Source organism: Diabrotica undecimpunctata, chromosome 9, assembly GCF_040954645.1.
Source record: "Diabrotica undecimpunctata isolate CICGRU chromosome 9, icDiaUnde3, whole genome shotgun sequence".
NCBI lineage: Eukaryota > Metazoa > Arthropoda > Insecta > Coleoptera > Chrysomelidae > Diabrotica > Diabrotica undecimpunctata.
The window spans coordinates 117,996,842-118,020,764 of NC_092811.1; the positions used below are offsets into that span (position 1 = coordinate 117,996,842).

General features: G+C 34.0%; 1 protein-coding gene across 3 annotated transcripts in view; it reads right to left on the reverse strand.

Moving 5' to 3' along the window:
- The window catches only part of LOC140450839 (UDP-glycosyltransferase UGT5-like), a 125,947-nt gene that overhangs the window by 90,042 nt on the left and 11,982 nt on the right, over window positions 1–23,923 (reverse strand). The window contains exon 1 of one of the 3 annotated variants that reach the window (XM_072544517.1): window positions 21,265–21,732. The exons of 1 other annotated variant lie outside the window; for it this stretch is intronic. In XM_072544517.1, coding sequence (XP_072400618.1) covers window positions 21,265–21,721 — 457 coding nt within the window. In that variant the 5' untranslated portion in view covers window positions 21,722–21,732. Of the gene's footprint in view, window positions 1–2,376; window positions 2,862–21,264; window positions 21,733–23,923 lie in introns of those variants that run through there. One more of the 3 variants, XM_072544518.1, reaches the window with a different exon arrangement.

Sequence of the window (23,923 nt, forward strand, 5' to 3'; positions counted from 1 at the left end):
TGCTACAAAATATCATGCAAGGAAAAATAACAGGCAAATGCAGTCCAGGACAAACAAGAACCTCATGGTTGAAGAACTTGCGAGATTGGTATGGTGTTGATACAAGCTTGCTATTTAGGGTGGTAGTGAATAAAATTAAGATAGCTATGATGGTAACCAACGTTCTGAAAGGACATGGTACATGAAGAAGAAGAAGAACTGTAAAATGAAGTATTACAATTTAAGACTTTTATAAGTAAATAAAATAATATTTCGCCTGTATCCGTGTGGTCATTTATTAAGAAAAATAATATTATTGCCACATCTCCAAATTTTTTTTTTTTTGTTTTAATGGCATAGGCAAGTGCCATACAGCCAGTCACAACATGAAAATTTTCTACCCAAAAGAATAAAAAGATAATATAAATTTCAAAACATTACAAATTTTAAGCATTAAAATTATTATTAAGGATAGGATAGAGATAAAACATGGACACTCGTTTCTCGTCTAGGGACCCATCAAGGCATTTTAAGACAAACTAGATTGGGTCACGGATAAAAGGTAATAACAAATGGGGTAAAACAGAGGTTAGAATTCTAATTACAGTTAAATATTAAGCTTACTTTTACAAATAAATTCCATCAAACATTCATTCACAACTCTTATATTTAGAGATAGCAGATAGCACATATTGTACGGAGGAAAAATTTTGATGTTGACTAAATTTTTTATTAGATCTTCAGTTTGTTTTGTGTATTTTTTACACTCGAAGAAAATGTGATTTAAATCACCTTCTTTTTGACAGTCTGGACATAAATTTGAATTTACGATTTTTAGTTTGGACAGATGACTAGGATAGCAGGCGTGTCCAAATTTTATTCTAATTATGGATGTTATATACCTTCGTGGAACAGAATAATTTTTAAACCGATAATCACTTGGGATTAAAGGCTGTATAGAAGCATATTGCGAGGAAGACTGCGTACTATATCTATATATATATATATATATATATATATATATATATATATATATATATATATATATATATATATATATATATATATATATATATATGCCAAGATTGTTTCCATTTACTATTGATATTATTTTTAATTATTGTTAATGCGTCTTGTCTACAGATTTGGTGATCAGCTTGCGTTCCGATATCAATGGCCTTTTTAGCTAATAGGTCAACATGTTCGTTGTACGAACATGTTGACCTTAAAATCAACTTAATAGGACTTAAAATTTTTGAGACCTATATGTGCTTTAACCCACAAAAAATGAACAACTCTTCGGTTTTTATAAAGGTCATAAACAAGTTTTTTAATTTGAAAGACATATATATTTGAGTTATTGCTAGGAAAATTTAAAGTTTCAATGGCTAACATAACAGACAATGAGTCAGATACTATTGTAACAGATGTATTCTGAGTGTTTTCAAAATATCTGAATGCTGCATATATTGCTACAGCTTCAGCACTAAAGATTGAAAAACTAGGATTTAGTCGACAAAGTTTTTCTGTATTAGTTGATGGAATGTAGAAAGCACACCCAGTACCAACAATAGACTTTGAGGCATCCGTATAAATAACTATCCGTCCGTCTGACAGACTAGATAAACAAGACCTCAAAATATTCGAGCTAACAGAAGAATTTACATGGTAATTCGGTTGTATCACAGTGATGGGTTGCAAGCACGAATAAAAATGTCCGATGTTAAGATTATCCTCTGATTTAAAGTCGTAATCGAAATTTGTCAGGCTTCTAAAAGTCTCACAAAGTGGAGGTGAGTTCTTAAGTCTCCAATATCGATTGGTTAAATCCTCTTCGTTCAGTTTTCTGATATTTGAGTAGAGAGTAGTGTTACGATTTTGTATATTAATAACAAACTTCTGACTCAGGTATTCTCTTCTATAGCCCAAGGGATTTTCTAGAGCTTCCACATGTAGAGCATTAATAGGCGTCGATTTCATGGCACCCAAACAAATACGCAATGCTGCGTTTTGAAACACATCTATTGTTTTCAGAATATGTTTACTTGCTGAACCATATAATATGCATCCATAATCGATAATTGATCTAATATAAGATATCTCCAAATTTAAACACAATTCTGAGAATTTATTCAACCATTCTAATTTTTTTCTTGGAATCCGATAATTAAACAGAACTACATATTATATGCTTTGAAACCAAACTACTAAATGTAAAATATGTGTCATAAGTTAACAATAGGCACGGAATTACAATGTTGCCTAGGGCCCGATTTGGCCTTAGTCCGCCACTGTATACGACCTAAGCTAGGAGGGTTAATCATCCGTCTGAGTTATAAACAATTACACTTCAATTAAATAGAATAAAATGGATTCAGTTAATTTACAAATACTTACCAACAATTGGAGTCTGAAATTTGTATGCCAAGCTATACAACAACACATTTAAGTTGTGTGAGAGTTGCACTATCAACAAATCAAACTCATCATGATTGTCAATATGACGGTGTACTGGTCCATATTCAAAGATTTCCATTGTCAACTCATTTCCTAAATTAAACAGGTAATCCACTTTAAGCACCGTTAAAGACAAATTAGTAAAATCATTTGGCCATCCGTAATTTGATACCACATTATACGCGAAAGAAATATCTATTTCTGTCAAATTTATTAAATTTGAGTCATATAGGGGATGAGGAGTGACGACGGTAACATTGTGGCCACGTAACGACAACTCTTTCCATATCGGTTGGAAAAATATCTGGTGACTGTATGAGGGTACGGGAAAGATTCCCAAAATTCTTAAACACTGACTAAAATTAAATGAGTCTAACAGTAAAAACAGTAAAAGCATGGTTCAAATCAAAAATCAGGTAACTATCTTTTGGACTCTTGTTTTTTACAATTATATTTTTAGAAAATAAGCAATGCCAATTATATACAGTTCCTATCGACAATTAGAGAATATTTACATATTTTTGTATTTTTGAATGCAAATAAAAATGAATATTTTTGTTTAATTACCACCTTCCATGTCTTATTTACATATTGCGTTTTCCAAATTATCGTAAATTCTAAAAAAATATAAAATAAACCACAAACGACAGACAAAGCTTATTAAATCTATTAAATATTTAGTTTTACAAATAGCTTAAATAAACTCATTATTGATGTGCATATTTGCATATTTTGTATAAGTGCATATGCATTTATTAAAAGTAATATTTTACGGTAATAGATATACCACAATATAGAAAAATATCTAAGAATGCAATCTAAGAATTTAATTTAGCGAGGTAGGTAAAAATATCCCTCAGAAATACCCCTTATTGGTATTAGCATAATATGACAATATGACAGTAAAACGCGATAAGCTGGTTGTCGGCATTAAATAAAATCATTAATCAATATGGTTTTCTTCTAAGCTTAACTAATAACAAATTACCAGAACTTTGTATTAGCAAAAGACAAAATGCAATTGTCGTTCTGTCTGTAGTTACAGTTAGTTAAGTTTGGTATATTCTTTGGTTCAGTAAAGTGTTTATCAAAAATGTGTCATTCAAACTTATTTATTTTAATGTCCTGATTTTAAAATTATTTTTAGCAAAGGTGTAAACATGTTTTGACACTGACTTTTTCATCATAAATTAATACGTTATTTTTTACGATAAAAATGTGACTTTTTATTAAAACCTCTGATATTTTTGAAGAAAAAATCTATTATCAAAACTCAAAAAATAGTTAATATAGGAGATGCTTCGGGAAACAAGTTTTATAAAATTGTAACATGTATACACGGTTCACAATTTGTTGATAGCTCACTACAAGTTTAACCCTAATTAGAAAACTGAAATACAGAGAGGATAGGTAATACGATATAATAGTAAAAACCAACCTAAAACTGACAGTTTAAGATGTTTTCGACTAACCCACCTTATATCTGAAGGAATACAATACCTTATAATCCTATTACGGGGGTATTTTGAATGGTTAGAAATGAACGACCAGTGTCGTAGATTATATGATTGAAACATTTATTTGAACATAAATATATTTTTTAAATTGTACTTATGTAAATTGTATTTTTTATTAAAACTTATTTATTTTATTCAAAAATAAAAAGTTTCTTGCCATTTGTAAAAGATAAATTTATTTAATTAAGGAAAAAGGCGCCAAATGTCGCCTGGCAAAATTTCCAATGTGTTTTAAATGTATCCATTATTTTCGAATCCGGAGAAAACTAATAAATATTTTTGAAAAATTTGAACGCAGAATGAAAGATTACATTATTACTCAGGGCAGAAAGTCCCTGAAAACTTCTACAATGTTTATTTTAATATGTTATGTAACAGGGGTGAAAATAAAAGAGAATCTATAGTATAATTTTTAATTGAAAATATTGCATGCAAAAGAAACTTTTTATTTATTCTAAAAAATATTTCATTCTGCCTTTAAATTTTTCAAAAATGCTTTTTAGTTTTCTCAGGATTTGAAAAAAAAAATGGATACAGTCTGTCCCAAACCCTTCTTTCAGTGCGTCACTAATTTTGACGTCATATAGGATTTTAAGAATTATTGCATGACATTTTAGTTAAATTTGACAGATGTAGGATCGTAACCTCTCTTTTGCTAATTGAAAATAATTTAATAATTTTAATATTAGTCTTTGTTCTTTCTCGATATATTTCGGTATATTTAAAATATTGTTATGACAATAAATACAAAATGTTCACTGTAAAATCTCTGATAATACTAACCTGGAATGACAATTATTATTTTATCAGTTAACATTGTGAAAGTACTGTCACGATCGAGACAATCTGCGTCAAATTATATTTATGCGCATCGTTGATTGGATATCTATTTAGCGTATTCTAAATACCAACCAATTATACATCCGTAAGTAGAATTAGCTTTACGATAAATCATTTTCTAAGTTCTATGTATAATAATCACAGACTCACGTTTTTTTCTGTCACTTCTAGCTTAATGTGTTAGAGAGAATTCGATCAACTATGACGCACTGAAAGAAGGGTTTGGGATGAACTATACATTTAAAACACATTGAAAATTTTGACAGGCGACATTTTGCGCCTTTCCCCTTTAATACATTACGATTACAACTACTATTACTTACCTTATTTAATTACGATTAGAAAACTATTGAAATTCAAAATAAAGAGGATCAACTTCCGAATCCGAGTCGTCTTGAGGGTTAATAATTAGGTTAATAATCTCTACGGTCGCATCAATTATGTTATCAAAATCCCACATTTTTTGTTCTTCTTGTATTACATGCCTTACTGCATCTTTCCAGTTTTGTTCTGTAATATGTTGTAAAGACTCGTATAACAATTCACGTACAGCTTGTATTTTATATAACGTATTTTTTCTAGCCACATAACTTTTCATTTGTGCCCAAATGAGTTCAATTGGATTTATTTCGCAGTGGTAGGGTGGAAGTCTAAGGACTGTAATGTTTCGCCTTTCCGCCATTTTGTCAACTACGTATTCTTTGAACTTAGATTTGTGTTGCCGGGCAATTTTTAGAAGTTCTGCTTTTACCATTCCATCTTCGTAAGGCAGATACTTATTCCGCAGCCAGTCAAGAATATCCTGTTTCTTCCACGCAGTCGTTGGAAGTCTTTCTACTAGTCGTGAATGATAAGGTGCATTATCTAATACTATAATTGAATTTGATGGTATGTGTTCAATCATCTGCTCAAAATACTCTTCGAAAACATCAGCTGTCATCTCCTCGTGATAGTCTTTTGTGCTTTTGGACTGAAATTCCAACAAACCATGCTTAACAAATCCTTTTTCACTGCCAATGTGAGAAATTATTAATCTACTGCCTTTACCAGAAGGTGGGGAGATACCAGTAGACCAACCTTCCATAAAGGCTTGCCTGGAGCTTAATATATTTTTATCTGACCAAATTTTTTTTAGAGTATGACCTGAGTTTACCCACGTTTCATCCTGGTAGAAGATGGGCCTTCCTTCAGCCCGGAATTTTCGTATGGATCTTAGATAATTTCTTCTCCAACATATTATCTCCTCCCGGTCAATCAAAAGTGATTTTCGGTCTGATTTCTCCCACCGGAAATTTAATTCTTTTAAAACTTGCCACAATTTAGTTCGTCCGATATGAGGCAAATCCGGGTCGTCTCTAACTTCTTATAAAATTTTGTTTAGGTTTGGTATTTCTTTTTTGAAAAAAAATCCATGAATTTTCCTTCGAATACCATTTTTGGCAAATTCATCAATTTCAATAGGCTTTTCCCTCTCTTTAAGAGTTCGTTTGTGTTTGGGTTAGCTATACCGTGTTTTGTTCTTTCTGATAGGAACCTATATATAGTTGACTCTCCTACGCCAGTCATGTTGGCACAACTTTCGACTATGTTGCGAACAGTGTTTGTGGGATTCTGAGAAACCAGAGCATCGTGAACATTCAGGACAATAGTCTTCTCTCTTGGTGAATAGACAGACTTACTGACTATACGCAACAGTACCGGTGTAAAACTTGATGATGTTGATGATAAAGGCATCACAAACAATCCAACAAAACGAGCACGAGCGAAAGGTACGTATATGTTCGTAGGTATATGGAATAAAAAATCACTCACGCACTGCATATAATTCGCAAAAGAAATATTCGAGACGCTAATTACTGCCGTAGACGAGGACACACCGACGAGCAGTAAATTACATGCGATCAAAAACGTACTAAACAAAAAAATTGTTTTCGTTCGTAATAACTTCACCCTTTTAAGTTAAGTTTCGAATATATACTGAACAAACGAGGCACGTGGCCAAAGCATACCCATTATATTATTAAAAATCTGGGGAATTCCATCCTAATTATCTTGCAACGAATAGTACCTTCGGATATGAATTCCAGGTTTTCTAGTAAAGTGATTAAACGCGAAGATTAGTATTGAAATATCCAAAGAGATAAGGTATTCTTATTTACAAAATTGTTAATGGTTAAATTCGTATTTTTATTAATATAATATAATTACATAACATTAGCCGTGAAAGTTTTAATTGTTTTTTTGCTAAATATATTAGTATTAAAATATTATTAATATTATATATATATATATATATATATATATATATATATATATATATATATATAACAGTATTAAAAAATACTATATTATTATTTAATGAATAAACACCTCAGGAACGCCTATGGTTTACGACCGTTTTATGAGTTTGCGGCACACTTCGTGCTCTCAACAATTTATGAACGGAGAATAGTGTCAAAATGTCATAATTTAGTGGAGTAAACTTGCCTGCGTTTGGAACAATTACAAACAAGCAATACGGCGCGATAAATTTGAATTACTCCTCCTGGTTAAAAAACAAACCATAGATTATATGACCTTATTTTAATTCTGCGTGTTTGTTACCAATTACAAAAATAAAATATAATTAGATATATAGGTATATAAATAGAACAAGATCAATTCAGTTAATTTACAAAAACTTACCAACAATTGGAGTATGAAATTTGAATGCCAAGCTATACAACAACAAACTTATGTTGTAGGACAGTTGCACTATCAGCAAATCAAACGCATTATGACTGTCAATGATATGTTGTACTGGTCCATATTCCAAGATTTTTGTTGTCAAGTCAAATCCGAAATTAAGCAAGTAATCCAACCTATGGAATGTTGAAGGCAACTTGAAGTATTCCTTTGGCCATCCGTGCTTTGATAGTATATCGTACACAAAAGAAATGTCAATTTCTGTCAGGTTTGTTAAACTTGAGTCATAAAGGGGATGAGGGGTGATAACGGTAACATTGTGACCTCGTAACGACAACTCTTTCCATATCGGTTGGAAAACAATATGGTGACTGTATGAGGGTGTGGGAAAGATTCCTAAAATTCTTACGCACTGGATAAAGTTTAATGAGTCTAAGAGTAGAAGCAATACAAACATGGTTGGTTGAAATGAATGCCCGATTACTTAGCTTTTGGACTGTTTTTTGTATTTATATTACTAGTAATTACTGTAAAAATTCTATGCAATTGTGATTGGAAATAATGAATTTTTACTTAATTTTGGCTTCCTCGTAAAAGTAAAATTGAATGTTTTAAAAACGTTTTTGTCTAATTAGCAGTTTTAATTTAATTACCCATAAATTAAAAATATTTGCCAAAGTAAAAACCATACATAAAGGCCGATAAGTAATTAGGCGACGATCAGTGGGCCTCAAACAGTGGCTTTCAAATTTAATTCCAATCACAAGAAAAGTAAATAATTTGATTGGCTCTATTTTATGTTCATTAAAAATGTATTATTTTGTTCTACACTGCTCCAAGAAATTAACGCACCACTTTAAAACTTACCATATAACAGGAAAATTATAACTGAAATGAAAAGCATTTAATTTCGTATTACTTTACTTTGTAAAACAAACATATTTAGTGATTGTTGTCGCTAACCATCTTCAATATTCATAAACTTAACACAATCTTAAAACAATTAACAACAAAATCTCTAATTCTAAAAATAGAAATTGTTCAATTTTTTTGCTTAATAAGACGTATTTCCACCCCTGCTACGAATGACAGCTTGGCATAGACGATTCATACTGAAAATAAACGGTCTTAAAGTATTCTGATCCAGTTCATTCCAAATTTGGACAAGAAGTTGTTCCAGTTTCTGTAGAGTGTTTGGTTGATTAGGAAAATTCCGTAGACGTCTACGAAGCAAGTCCCAAACATTCTCTATAGGATTGAGATCGGCACTATTCGCTGGCCATTCCATAACGTCAATTACAACTTCCTCTAGATCATTTTGCACTATATTTGCAACGTGCGGTCGTGCATTATCGTGCATTAGAACAAAATGTTTGCCAATCTAAGGAGCAAATGGCACAACGTGGTCTTGAAGATGGGGTGTAGGGTTGTGTTATAGAGGTATCACCTTTTATCGGAACGACCACATCGAGCATCATAGATACATTCTTATTATCATCCCATCATAGATGGGAGATGGTTCTTGGTAACTGGTCCTCATAAGACACCTAACTCTCACTTATGGCTCCAAGTGCACACCCCGGACAACTGCATTGGTCTGCAGGCTAAACTAAGTGAGGGTAGCCAGATATGGTGAAAATTTCACCGACCGATTGCCGGTATAAGCAATCTCACACTTACTAATCAACGGCTCTGGGCGGAAGAATTGGTAGGTGGTAGGGCACCCTTTTGTCCTGGGGTTGAGAAATCGATCTCGAAGATGGAGGAACCAATATACTGGTCAACAGCATAAGGATGTAGAAGGCAAGGGGAAACCACTACATTAAAGATCCCCATGGATATCCCTAGTAAAATCATCATGGTTTTAGAAACTTATAACGGCGTTACTGATCATGGCCCTCGGAAGCCAAGATCCGGCAGGGGAGAAGAAGACAAGGACTCTCAGGTCGTTAATTAGCGAATTCCTTGTCAAAAGAACGCAGATGAAAAAATAAGATTGTCCAACACTAGAATAGGAACATGGAATGTTCAGAGCATGTTTCAGCCTGGTAAAATGCACAATGTTATTCAAGAAATGAACAGGTTGAATATCGATGTACTGGGTATCAGTGAAGCTAGGTGGCCCAACTCAGGTTGTTTTTCAACAGACGAAGCCACAATATATTATTCCGGTAGCGAGAATAACCAACACAGACACGGCGTGGCAGTAATAGTTAATAAAAAATCTAATAGAGCGGTGGAATGCTATTTCCCTATCTCAGAAAGAGTAATGGTACTGAAGTTAGTGACATCTCATGCCAAACTGAATTTGATACAATTTTATGCTCCTACGGCGAATGCCGACGAAGAAGAAGTAGAATTATTTTATCGAGATATCGAAGAGGCACTTAGAATAACGAAAACAAGAGAAATCACGATAGTCCTAGGTGATCTCAATGTAAAGATTGGAAAGGGATAAAGCGGAAAGTGTATAGGAAACTATGGTCTGGGAAATCGAAACGAGAGAGGAGACCGTCTGTTACAATTCTGACAAGAGCAGAACTTTATTATTATAAACACATTTTTTATGTTACCAAACAGACGACTGTATACATGGCGATCGCCCGCAGATACGGAGAAAGTAGTCAGGAACCAGATAGACTACATTATGATCAATGAAAGATACCGTAATGCTGTTAAAGCCGTAAAAGCATATCCTGGATCAGACGTGGCCTCAGATCACAATCCACTTATAGCCAAAATTACACTCACCCTTAAAAATATTTAAAAACATCAAAGAATCCCTACAATAGACACAAGAAAACTTAAAGAACCTAAAGTAAAAGAATGCCTCTAACATGAACTGCATGTGAACTGCAACAAATTGAACACAAACACCAATGATATTGACGAGTACTGGAATCGACTAAAAGATTGTCTACTGGAACCCTGTAAAGAAATACTAAAGACTTCCTCAAGGAGAAAAGAGGAATGGATAAATGACGAGATACTCAATATGATGGAACAACGGAGACAATTTAAAAATAAGGATAACAATAAATACAGAGAGATAAACCACAAGATTAGAAAGACGATAAAGCAGGCAAAAGAAAAATACTTTGAAGAGCAATGCAAAGACCTCGAAGACATGCACAAGAAAGTCAAAGAACTGGCAGGACTAAGAAAACAAAATTCCACGTGCAATTCTGGATAGACACGGTACTGCTATAACACATACGGACGAGAAAATACAAAGATGGGCAGAATATATCGATGAATTGTTCGATGATGAAAGAGGAGATCTGGAGCACATAGAACTTACATCAGAAGAAATAGGTCCATATATTACAAAAGAAAAAATATTGCACGCATTAAAAACAATGAAGAGCGGGAAAAGCCCTGGACCTGATATGCTTCCTATAGAAATCCTAAAAAATCTAGATGAGAAGCACATTGATGTTTTAGTGACACTCTTAAACCAAATTTATAGTTAAGGCGTATTACCCAAAGAGGACAAATATGCATACCTGGAAACAATGATTAACTCCACAAATGATTACAATCAGGAGATAAAAATAAGAATAGAAAAGGCTAGAGCAAATTTCAACAAAATGAGAACAGTTCTATGTACCAGGGATTTAAAACTGAAACTAAGAGTTAGGTTGGCGAGGTGCTATGTTTTTTCGACTTTATTTTATGGAATGAAATCTTGGACCTTGAATGCGACATCAATGAAAAAACTGGAATCATTTGAGCTGTGGGTGTACAAAGGAATTCTGAAAATATCATGGACAGAACACGTCACAAACCTAAGAGGTTCTGGGAAGGATGGACAAAAAAATGGAAATTTTAAATTTAATAAAAACAAGAAAATTAGAATATCTCTGACATATTACACGTGGAGAGAAATACACCTTGCTCCAACTGATTATGCAGGGAAAGATCCAAGGAAAGAGAAGCATAGGAAGGCGTAGAATGTCATGGCTGCGCAACCTGAGAGAGTGGTACGGATGTACATCAAATGAACTTTTCAGAGCAGCCGTCTAAAAAGTCAGAATAGCTATGATGATTGCCGACCTCCGCCGCGGAGATGGCACTTGAAGAAGAAGGTCTTGAAGAACGTCAACGATATATCGGTGAGCGTTGATGGTACCGTTATTCAACACCAATAAGTCTGTACGACCCGTTAAAGAAACGCCACCCCAGACCATAACCGACCCTCCACCTAATAACGTCGTTTCTCGCATGTTACACTGTGTATACCGTTCGTTCTGACGTCGGTAGACGCGAATACGCCCATCACAATTGGAAAGACAGAATTTGCTCTCATCTGTAAACAGAACTCTATTCCAATCAGCCTTCAACCAATGAATATGATTTCGTGCAAATTCTAAACGCGCTCTGCGATGAGCTACGGTCAAGGCTGGCCCTCTGGCAGGTATACGATTTACCAAATTACCTTCCTTGAGACGTTGGCGAACAGTTTCACAGCTGATTCGAACATTATGAACGTCTTCAAGTTGGGATTGTAAGCTTCTGGTAGTTACAATCGTTGTCTTAGGGAGCCGAAGTCGTAAAAAACGGCCTTGAACGGACGATGATACACGATGTCGACCTTGTCCTGGACGCCCAGAGTGACTACTGGTCTCTCTGTACCGTTCCATCATTCGTGAGACCGATGTATGGTGTACATAAACCGTTCCCCTAAATGTCTGTAACTCCAACCTTCTTCGTGCAAAAACCACTATTTGAGCACACTCTTCATTAGTCAAATTTCTCGATTCGCGTTGCATTTTGATTAAAACAATAGCAAAATGTTACCACCAAACAGCAATAGTTCACACAACGACTGAAAAATGACACTAACAACCTCTTATTGACATTAACAAATTTACAGCACCTTAGTTTTGTGTTCCTTAGAAACCGGTTAAAACAAAAAAACAACACAAGTAACCTGATAAAAACATTTCAAGTACATGGTATATTCCATAAAAAATGAATACAATTAAATTTAAAACACCAATGAATCGCTTTTTTTGTTTTTTTAAATGGTGCGTTAATTTCTTGGAGTAGTGTATTAATAGCAAATGAAATGAATATAATATTTTTTTATTGGTACCCCATTTTGCTTATCCGTTTTGACATGAGAAATACCAGGTCTGAGCGATTATCAACAGATAAATTTGCACTTGCGTCGGGAATATGGAACCCATTTATAGAGAATTGTATATTATATTATACACCTGGCGAAAATATAACTATCGACGAACAGCTTTTTTCCACGAAGGCAAGATGCCGCTTTACCCAGTACATGGCGAATAAACCCGATAAGTTTGGAATTAAATTCTAGCTTCTAGCTGATGTCGAGTCCAAATATTTGTTGAACGGATTTTCTTACCTAGGGAAAGATGAACAACGACCAGCCAATCAACTTCTGGGGGAACATGTTGTTAGCCGTCTAATGGAACCATTTATAAATAAAGGAAGAAATGTCATGACGGATAATTTCTTTACGTCCATAAAGTCGGCAAAAGAATTACGAAAGAAGGCTACCAGCATTGTTGGAACAATCAACCGAACAAGAAAGGATATTCCACCGTCAGTAAAAAATAAAAAGATGGAATTGTACAAAACAAAAATTTTCAAACACAAAGACTTGACGCTAACGGCGTACCAGGGAAAAGTCAACAAAAATGTTCTAGTGCTAAGTTCTTTACACTCGAATGATATTAAAATGGGCACAGATAAAAAGAAAAAACCGGAAACCATCATCTTCTACAACCAGACAAAATACGGAGTAGACGTTGTAGATCAGATGGCTAGACTGTATTCAACCAAATCTACTTCAAGAAGTTTTTTTTAATATTTTAGATATGGCAGGAATAAATGCTTGGGTTCTGTATAAGAAAGTTACGGGCAGTCAAATATCTAGGCAGGATTTCCTACTTCAGTTAAGAGAAGAATTGCGAGAAGATCACATGACTAAGGGCAGGACAACATCAACGGATACAAATCCAAGAGGTACAAAAAAAACACCAAATAATAAACGTAAGCAGTGTCAAACAGGGAATTGCAACAAAAATAAAACATTTGAAATTTGTCATATATGTAAAAAATTTGTGTGTGGGTCATGTACAAGCAAAATTGAAAAATTTTGCTACTGCATAAATTGTACTTAAATAATTAAATAATTTATTTAAATATATTAAATATGTCTTTTATTATTAGTTATTAACTCAATATAGGTTTTTATCAAATAAAAAAGAATATAAAAACGGCTGGCAATAGAAAATTCTAATATCCGTCATTTTGACCGCCGGTGGTTCTAGGTATGCACAAATGCTGGTGCTTCTAAAGTCTGTGTCAAGTTAAGAATTCATAAAGGAGCCTTATGGGAAGCGGTGATGCCAGAACTACCGATAGACTGAGATAGGCGAGAGTAGTGGAGTTGCAGCGAAAAAGCAGGGCCGAACTGCATGTTATATTGCACATTAGACGTTTTTTCACTTAGGTAACTTTAAATTTTTTTTGTTTTTTTGAAAAATAAAAATTAAAGACATGTCTTTTTCTCACAACAGTTATTTATTAAATTTCGGCTTAGGTCATCATCAGACTCTTAAAAATATTCTTAATTGTTTAATGAACAAATTGAGTGAGTATTGTGGTAGATATTATTAGTGTCAGTAAAAAACATAAAAAAACAATAAAAACTTCTGTATATTTTAAAAAAAATACAACAGAACCATAGAAATGTAACAAATTATTTGGTTTTTTAGTTTGACATTTATATATTTACAATATTACAATTATCAAAAACTATGTACATTCTTCGTCCATATCCAAATCGGAATTGTCACTACTATCATATAAATCTATAACTATGGGAGTTACGTCTTCCATTAGACCGTCCACTTCCCAAAATTTTTTCTCCAGAGTCATTACATGTTGAATATAGTTTTTCCAGTTATCAGACGTAACATTTGAAAACGCTTTTTTTATGAGGTCCTCCATATCCTTCGCTTTGAAGGTGCTGTTATTTACGGCCACATGCCTTTTTACTTGGCTCCATACCATTTCAATTGGATTTAATTCGCAATGGTATGGAGGCAAACGAAGCACTTTGACATTATTTTGTTGTTTACAAAGTTCTTCAATTTTGTAATTATCAAAATTTTGTTTAAATTGCGCGACTACCTCCAAAAGCTCGCACTTCAGATAATTTTCTTCAAAAAATATGTCTTTTTGTCTTAACCAGTCCATAATGTTATTCTTATTCCACGATTGGTTAGGCAACAACTCGGTTTTTACACTATGATATGGAGCATTGTCCATAACAATAACCGTTTTTCGAACTAAGTTGGGCAACAGTTTGTTTTCAAACCAGTTCTCAAAACACGGACCGTCCATTTCGTCGTGATAATCAGCGCTGTTTTTTTTTGCAAGGAAAAACATTTCAGCACCGTTTACAAAACCATTTTCACTTCCGGCATGGACAAGGATGAAACGTGGTCCACGCTGAGTGGGATGCTTTAGTCCAGTACTTAGCCCTTTTATGAACGCATCTCTTGCCGAGGTGACGGTTTTGTCTTTCCATTCTCTGGAAACCGAGTGCCCCACATTGACCCATGACTCATCCAAATACACAATGTCATAGCCCTCAGCCCGATATTGTTTAATGGCCCTTAAATATCCATGCCTCCATGCAATTATATCAGGACGTTCTATTAGCACGGCACTTTTATCACGTTTTGCATAAACAAAGTTCATGTCTTTTAACAACCTGTACATTGTACTGCGGGTAAAATTTGGCAAGTTTTCGTCTTGGTTCACTTTTGGCAGAAGACGATTCAAAGTAGGAGGAATGTTTTCAAAAAAAAAACTATGCACTGTTCGACGAACGCCGATACGAACACCTTCATCGTAAGTATAGTCTCTGGAGTTGTTTCGGCAACGGGTTCTTTTTCTGTTTGTTTTTACCTCAGAAAGCTCACCTTCTTTGTCTTCCTGTACGATTTTTTGAATCGTACGAACTGACACTCCTGTCATCGCGGATACTTTGTCGAATACAATACGTTGACTTTCATCTCGAAGCAAATTAATGTGGTATCTCACTACGTTTAAGATCACTTTTTTAGCACTCAGATGTAAAATTTGACCACTTTTAAACGGCAAAACTGGATCCATTTTAACAATATAATTTTTTACACTTGAGATTTGAGTGCGCGATGGTTATGCCTTAACCCTTGTCCGGGCAGAAGAATTTAAAAACGTAATCGGGCAGTTTGGGCTTATGTATACAGACAAACATATAATCTCCACTTCACCTAATTACACTATTTTGAAAAACATACCGCTCATTTATCTATAACTCATAAATCTGTCTGCTTTCCAAATGTGCTTTCCAAATGACACTATTGTTTGGAATGACTAAGTACATAAAGAGAATTAGAAAACTATTAATAGTCAATTATAAAGTAATCAATATTGTTTACTGTTAGGGCCTGTTAGCCCGGCTTGCCCGATAATGGAAGTTTAAGCACAATATCTTAATTATTATTGCTTTCTATTTATTAACTATTGTGAAAGTAATATTTTATAAATAATTTTGAGAGTTGACACCTAAGCTGTCAGAATTACCTGTGCCATAATAATTAACCAATTGCGTAAAACCTAATATTTTAACCACTAATAAAGACATTTTTCTAATAATCTTTAAAATCACTTCCCTGAAAATGTAACCATATTTATAAGTAATTGTAGTCGTTAAGCTTATTAAATAGATACGTACCTATCTTTTTAAAATAAATTTGATTAACATTGGAAAATATAAATAAAAATTTGAATATAAATAAAGAATGGGTTATTTCGGCCGGCCCTGCATAGTCCCGTGAACTATTGGCAACATACGCCCGTAAGAAATGCACTGGCCTATCTGTTCAGTTGTGAATTCTTAACTTGAAACAGTCTGTAGTGTTAAAGTACGACGTAGCGTGTTTAAATTCAACTTTCAAAAATGCGCGTGTTTTAAAATTACCATGTTCATCAACAGTTTTAAATATTTACCAACAAATATTTCAAAAGCTTTGTTCAAATATTTGGAAATCTTAATCTTTTAAATGAATGTAGAAAGTGCAGTTGGTATTGTTTGAAATATTTATACTTCCGTTTTTTAAATCAAAAGAAATGCTGTTCAAATTAATACTACCGACATTCTCAGAAGCCAATGGTGTACTCCCATTAATGGCACTCCCAATAATGTTTAAAACACTCTTCTCATCAATATACAATCAGTAATACCGTAATACCAATTAATCCGATGTGACAGATTGCAAATTAATTTTTGTTTTTCTTATTACATAAGAACGAAAAGTATACTAATGTACATCACAAATTCAACCATTTTACATTATCAGCTCTTATTTCAATTTTTTGTAATAATAATACAAGAAGTTTACCAATAAAATAAAATAGCTTAAAGTATTCGTGGATAACTGGTCTCTAAAACACTTGTTTTATTTCCAATATCCACTTATACTTGAATATACTATATAATATATACTTTATTACACACAATAAAATTTATTTTAATATTGACATATTAAATATAGTAAACAATCAGTTTCTTCTTCTTCTTCTTCTTCGTCTAGCCATTCACGTCCACATCTGAACATAAGCCTCTTCAAGTCTTCCTTTCCATTGTTTTTTATTGTAGGCTACTTGTATCCAATTTTTCCCAGCAGTCCTTTTCAGATCATCTGTCCATCTCATAGGAGGTCTGCCTCTGGGTATTTTGTGTTGGTATGGCCTCCAGGTTAAAATTGATCTGTGCCATTTGTTTAGATCGCTCCTAGCTACATGTCCAGCGTATTCCCATTTCAACTTTAATGATTTTTGCACCACATCGGTGACTTTGGTTTTCTGTCTTATCCATGTGTTTGTTTTTTTGTCCTTAAGTGATATACCTAGCATTGCTTTTTCCATCGCGTGTTGAGTGACTCTAAGTATATTCATATTCTTTTTTGTGATTGTCCATGTTTGTGCCGCATAAGTTAATATCGGAATAATGCATGCATCAAAAACTTTAGATCTAAGATGTAATTGAATTTGTTGATTTCTGAGTATATAGTTCAGTTTACCGAATGCTGCCCAAGCTAAATTTCTTCTTCTTTTTTTTTCTTCAGTTTGAATTTTCCTATTTAGTATTATTTTTTGTCCTAAGTATATATATTCTTCAACTTTTTCTATAACTTTATCGTTTATTATTGTCACGGTGTCTTCGGAGTGCATGACTTTTGTTTTGTTTAAATTCATTTTCAGTCCTATTTTAGAAGATTCGGTATGTAGTTCTAAAAGCATGGTTTGCATTTCTTGTAGGTCAGTAGCTATCAGGATTATGTCATCTGCAAATCGTAGATTACTGAGGTAGCGGCCATTGATGTTTATTCCCTTATATTTCCAATTTATGTTTTTAAAAACGTCCTCCAAAACTAAGGTGAACAGTTTGGGTGATAAAGTATCTCCCTGTTTGACTCCCCTGTTTAATGGTACAGGGTTCGTGTGTTCATTTTTATTTAGGTAGTATGTAGCTGTAGCTTGGTTCATAGTTTCTTTTATTAATTTAATATATCTGCTGTCTATTCAACAATTTTGCATTGCGTTTATTACGGCCGTGTGTTCTATGGTATCGAAAGCTTTTCCATAGTCTACAAATGCTAGGAAAACTGGAAATTTGTATTCGTTACATTTTTCTATTAATATTTTTGTGGTTAACAGGTGAGCGGAAGTTGAATAGCCTTTTCTAAAACCTGCCTGTTCATATGGTTGGTATTCGTCTAATTTCCTTGTTAGTCGAGTAGTTATGACTTTGGTGAGTATTTTAAACAGGTGTGACAGTAGGCTGATGGGTCTGTAGTTTTCCAATTTTCGACCTTCACCTTTCACCTTTCTTGTGTAATAAGATTACTTTAGAGTTGTTCCAGCTCTTAGGGACTTTGCCCTGATGTAAACAACTGTCCACAAGCTTAGTTACAATTGCAATTAGTTCCTTAGCTCCTTCTTATATCATATCTGTGGTAATACTATCTTCTCCTGCAGCTTTATTTCTCTTCATGTTTTCCAATGCTGTAGTTACCTCTGAAATTGTTACTTTTGACATTATTTCTGATCCAACATTTTTTATTAATTTCCGTGCTGGTCTCATCTCATCATCTTGTTGATGTGTTCTGTAAAGTTCTGTGTAAAATTCTTCTATTCGTGTCAGTATGTTTTCTCTAGTTGTGATTTCATTTTCGTCTTTTACCATTAATGATATCATCTGACGTAGTCTTAGTGTCGCTCTGAGGCATTTCATACTCTTATTTTGTTCAATAGTTGTTGTTATTAATTTTTCGTTTTCTTTTCGTTTTCTTTTTTTGTTGTCTGATTCCTTTTCTAATCTGCCTATTAAGTTCTCTATATTCGTCGGTTCCCCTTTTGTTAGATTTATTTAAGATCTTCCTTCTTTTTATTTGTTGTAATATTTCTTTGTCTAATTCATTGTATGTTGTTTTTGGTTTTTTCAGTTGCAGGAGGCTTTTATTCACTGTTTCGGTAATAAGGTTATTCAAATCATGAATATCATTGGAGTTTATCTGCTGCATGCTAACTTGATTTAATGCAAGCGCTATCTTTTTATTAAATTCACAATTTTTGATTTCTTCAGATGTCCATTTGTATCTTTTTTCATGTATTATTTTTCTTTCTAGTTTTTTGTTAATTATTAGTTTTGTTCTTATTAGTCTATGATCTCTTCCTAGCTCAAACTGATTTAATACTGATACGTCTTCTACTAGGTTTCTATTCTTCGTTAAGATATAATCTATTTCATTCTTTGTCTTTTTATTTCTTCTCTATCGTTTCTTTCCCGTAGCCATAGTTACCAATTAAATGTTCATAATCTTCCTCTTTTTGCCCAATTTAGCATTAAAATCTCCTAATAGTATTTCGTAATTTGCTTTATTTGTTTCTATAGCTGTTCTTATTTCATCATAAAATATTTCTACTTCTTCATCGTCGTGGCTTTTGGTCGGAGCGTACACTTGGGTCACTTTCAGAGTGGTTCTTTTATTAATCCTGATGATGAGATATGCTACTCTGTCTGATATGGGCTTGAATTCTTCGATACACTGTGTGAGGCTTTGTTTTACCAAGAATCCCACTCTAATATAGAGGGTTATAGTATATAACTCTGTAAATAATATATTTATATTATATAAGTAAATCCCTCATTTGGCTCGATTGCATAAAGGCCGAAACCAGGATCTGCCACTTCTGGTAGGCAATCCAGGCACTTCCAGAGGATATGTGAGGGGTTTTCTTCTCCTCATTATAAAGACGGCACCGTGGGCCATCCGCCAATCCAATCAGATGAAGGTGCCACCTGAGTAAGCATGATTACCACCAAATCTTCTATGATCTAAAAGGAGAAGTTTGGTTGTGAGAATTTTGTTTGGCCCCACTATGTGGAAGCTAACCTGGTTCGGATCTCAGGTTCGGATCCCATAGGCAGAGTGGATGAGCCCTGTCGTGCCAGGGCATCAGCCCGTTCGTTACCTTCCACGTCTATGTGTCCCGGTATCCATACCAAGTTAACCCTATTGGTCAGTCCAATATCAGCAAGTGCTCTGTTGCACTCAAGAACCAGCACTTAGAGCTTCTTTACTTCTAAAGCACTTAGCGCTGCTTGACTGTCGGATCAGGTAGTGATGGTCCTGTCTGAATAAGCCCCATCTATTATCTCCTTTGTACATACCAGAATCGTAAAGACTGATTCTAACGAAAACAAGAAAGAATTAAGTAATTGACCTAAAAATAAACCAGGTAAGTCAAAGTACTCGGAAATACACGGCAAAAAGAAGAGATTCATATCTAATGAATCAAGAGAATATAATTTTGAGCGACTGGTCCATTTTGTGTATCTGCGAGTTATTATAGAAGAGAAAGGTCAGGAAGAATGGAAACTAAATTCCAAATTGGAAAAGGGAAATAAAAAGATAAGAGGCTTACAGCCACTGATGTAATTCAAATATATATCGAGAAAAATAAAGCTGAGGATACATAAAACGGTAATAAGGCCCACAGTGACGTAAGGTAGTAAAGTATGGACAATAAAACAAGAAGATGCGGAGAAATTGGAAAGAAGGGAATGGAAAATGTTCAGAGCTATATATAGAGGCAAAAACACAGTGAAAGGTTGGGTTCAACGAACAAACAGGAAGCTAGAAGAACTGTATAACGAAAAAAGCATCAGCTGCTTCATAAAGGTAGAGTGTGGGATAGATGAAGAACGTGATGAGAATGGAAAGGAAGAGGATCCCAAAGGTGATCTCAAAACGGAGTCCAATCACGAAAAGAAGGAAATGATGACCCAGACAAGATGGTTTTCCAGCGTAAAAACGATCTCAGAAAGCGAAAATTGATAGGAAAGAAAGAGTAAAAACAGGGATGATTGGAAGATAATACTAAGTCAATTTGGTAGGCAAGAAGCATAATTAGACAAGAAGCTACATAACTTGATACAGATTTTGTAATATATAAATATTATATTAATTGTATTTTAGCGCTAGGCGTTCATGAATACAATTTTTTTCTAAACGCCCGTAGCGAATAAGCTGATAATGTCAAAACTGATTAGAATGTTGATAGAATTATAATCTATTTCTGCTAGATTTTATGATCTTATTTTAATTATCCGTCTTTTTTACCATTTGCAAAAATAAAATCTAATTAAATAAAACAAAATAAATTCAATCAATTTACAAAAACTTACCAACAATTGGAGTATGAAATTTGAACGCCAAACTATACAACAACAAATTTCTGTTGATGGACGTTTGCACTATCAGCAAATCAAACGTATCATGTTGATCAATGATATGTCTTACTGGTCCATATTCTAAGATTTCCATTGCCACATCATTTCCGTAATTAAGCACGTAATCCAGTCTATGCAACGTTGAAGTCAACTTGAAATATTCCTTTGGCCAACCGTACTTTGCTAGCGTACCGTACACGAAAGAAACGTCTATTTCTGTTAGGTTTGTTAAACTTGAGTCACAAAGGGGATGAGGAGTGACGACGGTAATATTGTGGCCTCGTAACGACAACTCTTTCCATATCGGTTGGAAGACGATCTGGTGACTGTATGAGGGTGTGGGAAAGATTCCTAAAATTCTTACGCACTGGATAAAGTTTATTGAGTCTAAGAGTAGGAAAAATACAAACATGGTTTGTTTAAATTAATACCCGATTATTCAGCTTTTCCACTATTTTTTTGTATATATACATATTAAGTACTATTAATTATTAGGCTGTGAAAATTGTATGCAATTGTTACTGCAATTAGGGAATTTTTAATTTCTTAGTAAAATTGGATATTTTAAAAACGTTTTTGTGTAATAAGCATTTTTTATTTAATTACCCATAGCTTAAAAATATTTGCTAGTCATAAAATATACATGCGTTGTTAAAATATTGTATATATATTTAGAACGATTAAAAATACGTTTAGATCTGACACTTATTTCATGAAATTTGTGTCAGACATAAATATTTACTAATGCCAAAATATCAAGAGGGCCCGTGCAGGTGTCTCACATGAGTCTGTGAATTTATATTTTGATAATCTCCAGGATACCTTGAATAAATGCCATAATTGATTACGACGAAACCTGTTACATTGATGATCTCGGTAGAAAGACAGTGGTAGTAAAACCAAAGGCTTTTCAAAAAAAGTTTCACGTCCGTGATGTTGGCTGCTAGTCTTCTTTGTCAACCATTTTCCATCCACTCCTGAATGTAGGTCTCTCCCAATTGCTTCCATCTTTCTCTATCTTGCGCCAATCTAATCCACTGTTTGCCTGCCACTGTTCTTATGTCATCTACCCATCTTTTTTGAGGTCTTCCCATGCTTCTTGTTGTCGTCCTTGGTCTCCATTCTAGAATTCTCCGTGTCCACCTGTTGTCATTATATCGGGCTACGTGACCTACCCAGCGCCATTTCATTTTTGCAATTTCTTTCACAATATCCCTAATCTTCGTTCTACGTCTCATCTCGGTGTTTCTAATCCTGGGTCTTAGTGATATTCCAAGCATGATTCGTTCCATTGCTCTTTGTGGGCATTGTGTTCCATTGGCTGCCAGTAGGGGAGGAAATTTACCACCTTACCTACTTAATTTTGTTGTGTATAACAGCGAACATATCTATGACACTTGGATGTCTAATGGCCCAAGCAATGCTTAGTATGGCTGAAACTTGAGTGGTTAGTTTGACCAGCCTCTTTTTGAGAACTAGTTTTCAAGTGTTCCTTTTCCTTATTTAATGAACCATCCAGCACCAAGAGTTCTGATAGTTGACAATTTGTGCAGTCACCTCTCTTACAAATTAATCGAAATGTATGAGGAAAATTTCATAAAAATTGTATTCCCGCCCCCCTCAGCCAGTAAATGTGACAGTTTTTGGTCCACTGAAAAAAACTTGCAAAAGGGTGCTCCAAGACTGGAAGAACAAATACAAAGGACCTATCCCAAAACAGTATTTTCCAGCCTTACTGAAAAAAGAGATTGATGAGATGAAGACCTTACAAGAAAATTTTAAAAATTTTTTTTCTGAAACTACTATTATTCCACTGGATAAGAATCAAGCATTAAAATAACTTCCAAAACAAAATGATGGCGAAAAAGTGCCATTAAATTGGGTAGCTTCTGTTGTGGATCTGTTGAATTCAGGAAGAAATGTTTGCAAGCCAAGAGTGACAAAAGAGAAAAAAGTATCTGTTACAACTGGACAGAGTGTTTCCACAGAAGATTTCGCAGCATCTGGATCACCCAATTGTCAAGGAGCTGATAAGGATTGGTAAAATCTTGATGACTTTTAGGATCTAGGCGCCTATAAGGAGTCAAATACTTCATCTTCTGATGAAGGCCAACTAATGATGATGATTCCCTAAATTTTAATTTTGTTGAAGTTGTTGAAAAGGGCAACAAATATTTTGTGGCATTAGTTCAGGAGATAAAAAAAGAAAAACCAAGAGAAACAAATTAACAGAAACCAAGTGAAAAGATTGTTCTCGAAACCAACCATCCTAAGAAGAGGCGGCTATGAACTTCCAAGGAAATCGAGCCAAAGGGCATATTCAATTTAATTAATATTAAACTATAAGTAAAATAAAATTATTCTGATTAAGCAAGTTAATAAGTTAAAGGTTGTATTTTTGTTAAATAATAAATCTTTTTGAAGTTAATAGTTGATTTTTTACTTTTTTTGTGAAAGTAATTTTTAAAACTTTTCTTGTCCCAATAATCCTCTCTCTGGGGTTAATTGAATAAATAGGGTGTATCTATTGACCCTAAATACAGGATCCATCGGGGCAGCTACAGAGATATTTTTTTAAAACCACCTGCCAATATGACATATGAACTAAATATTC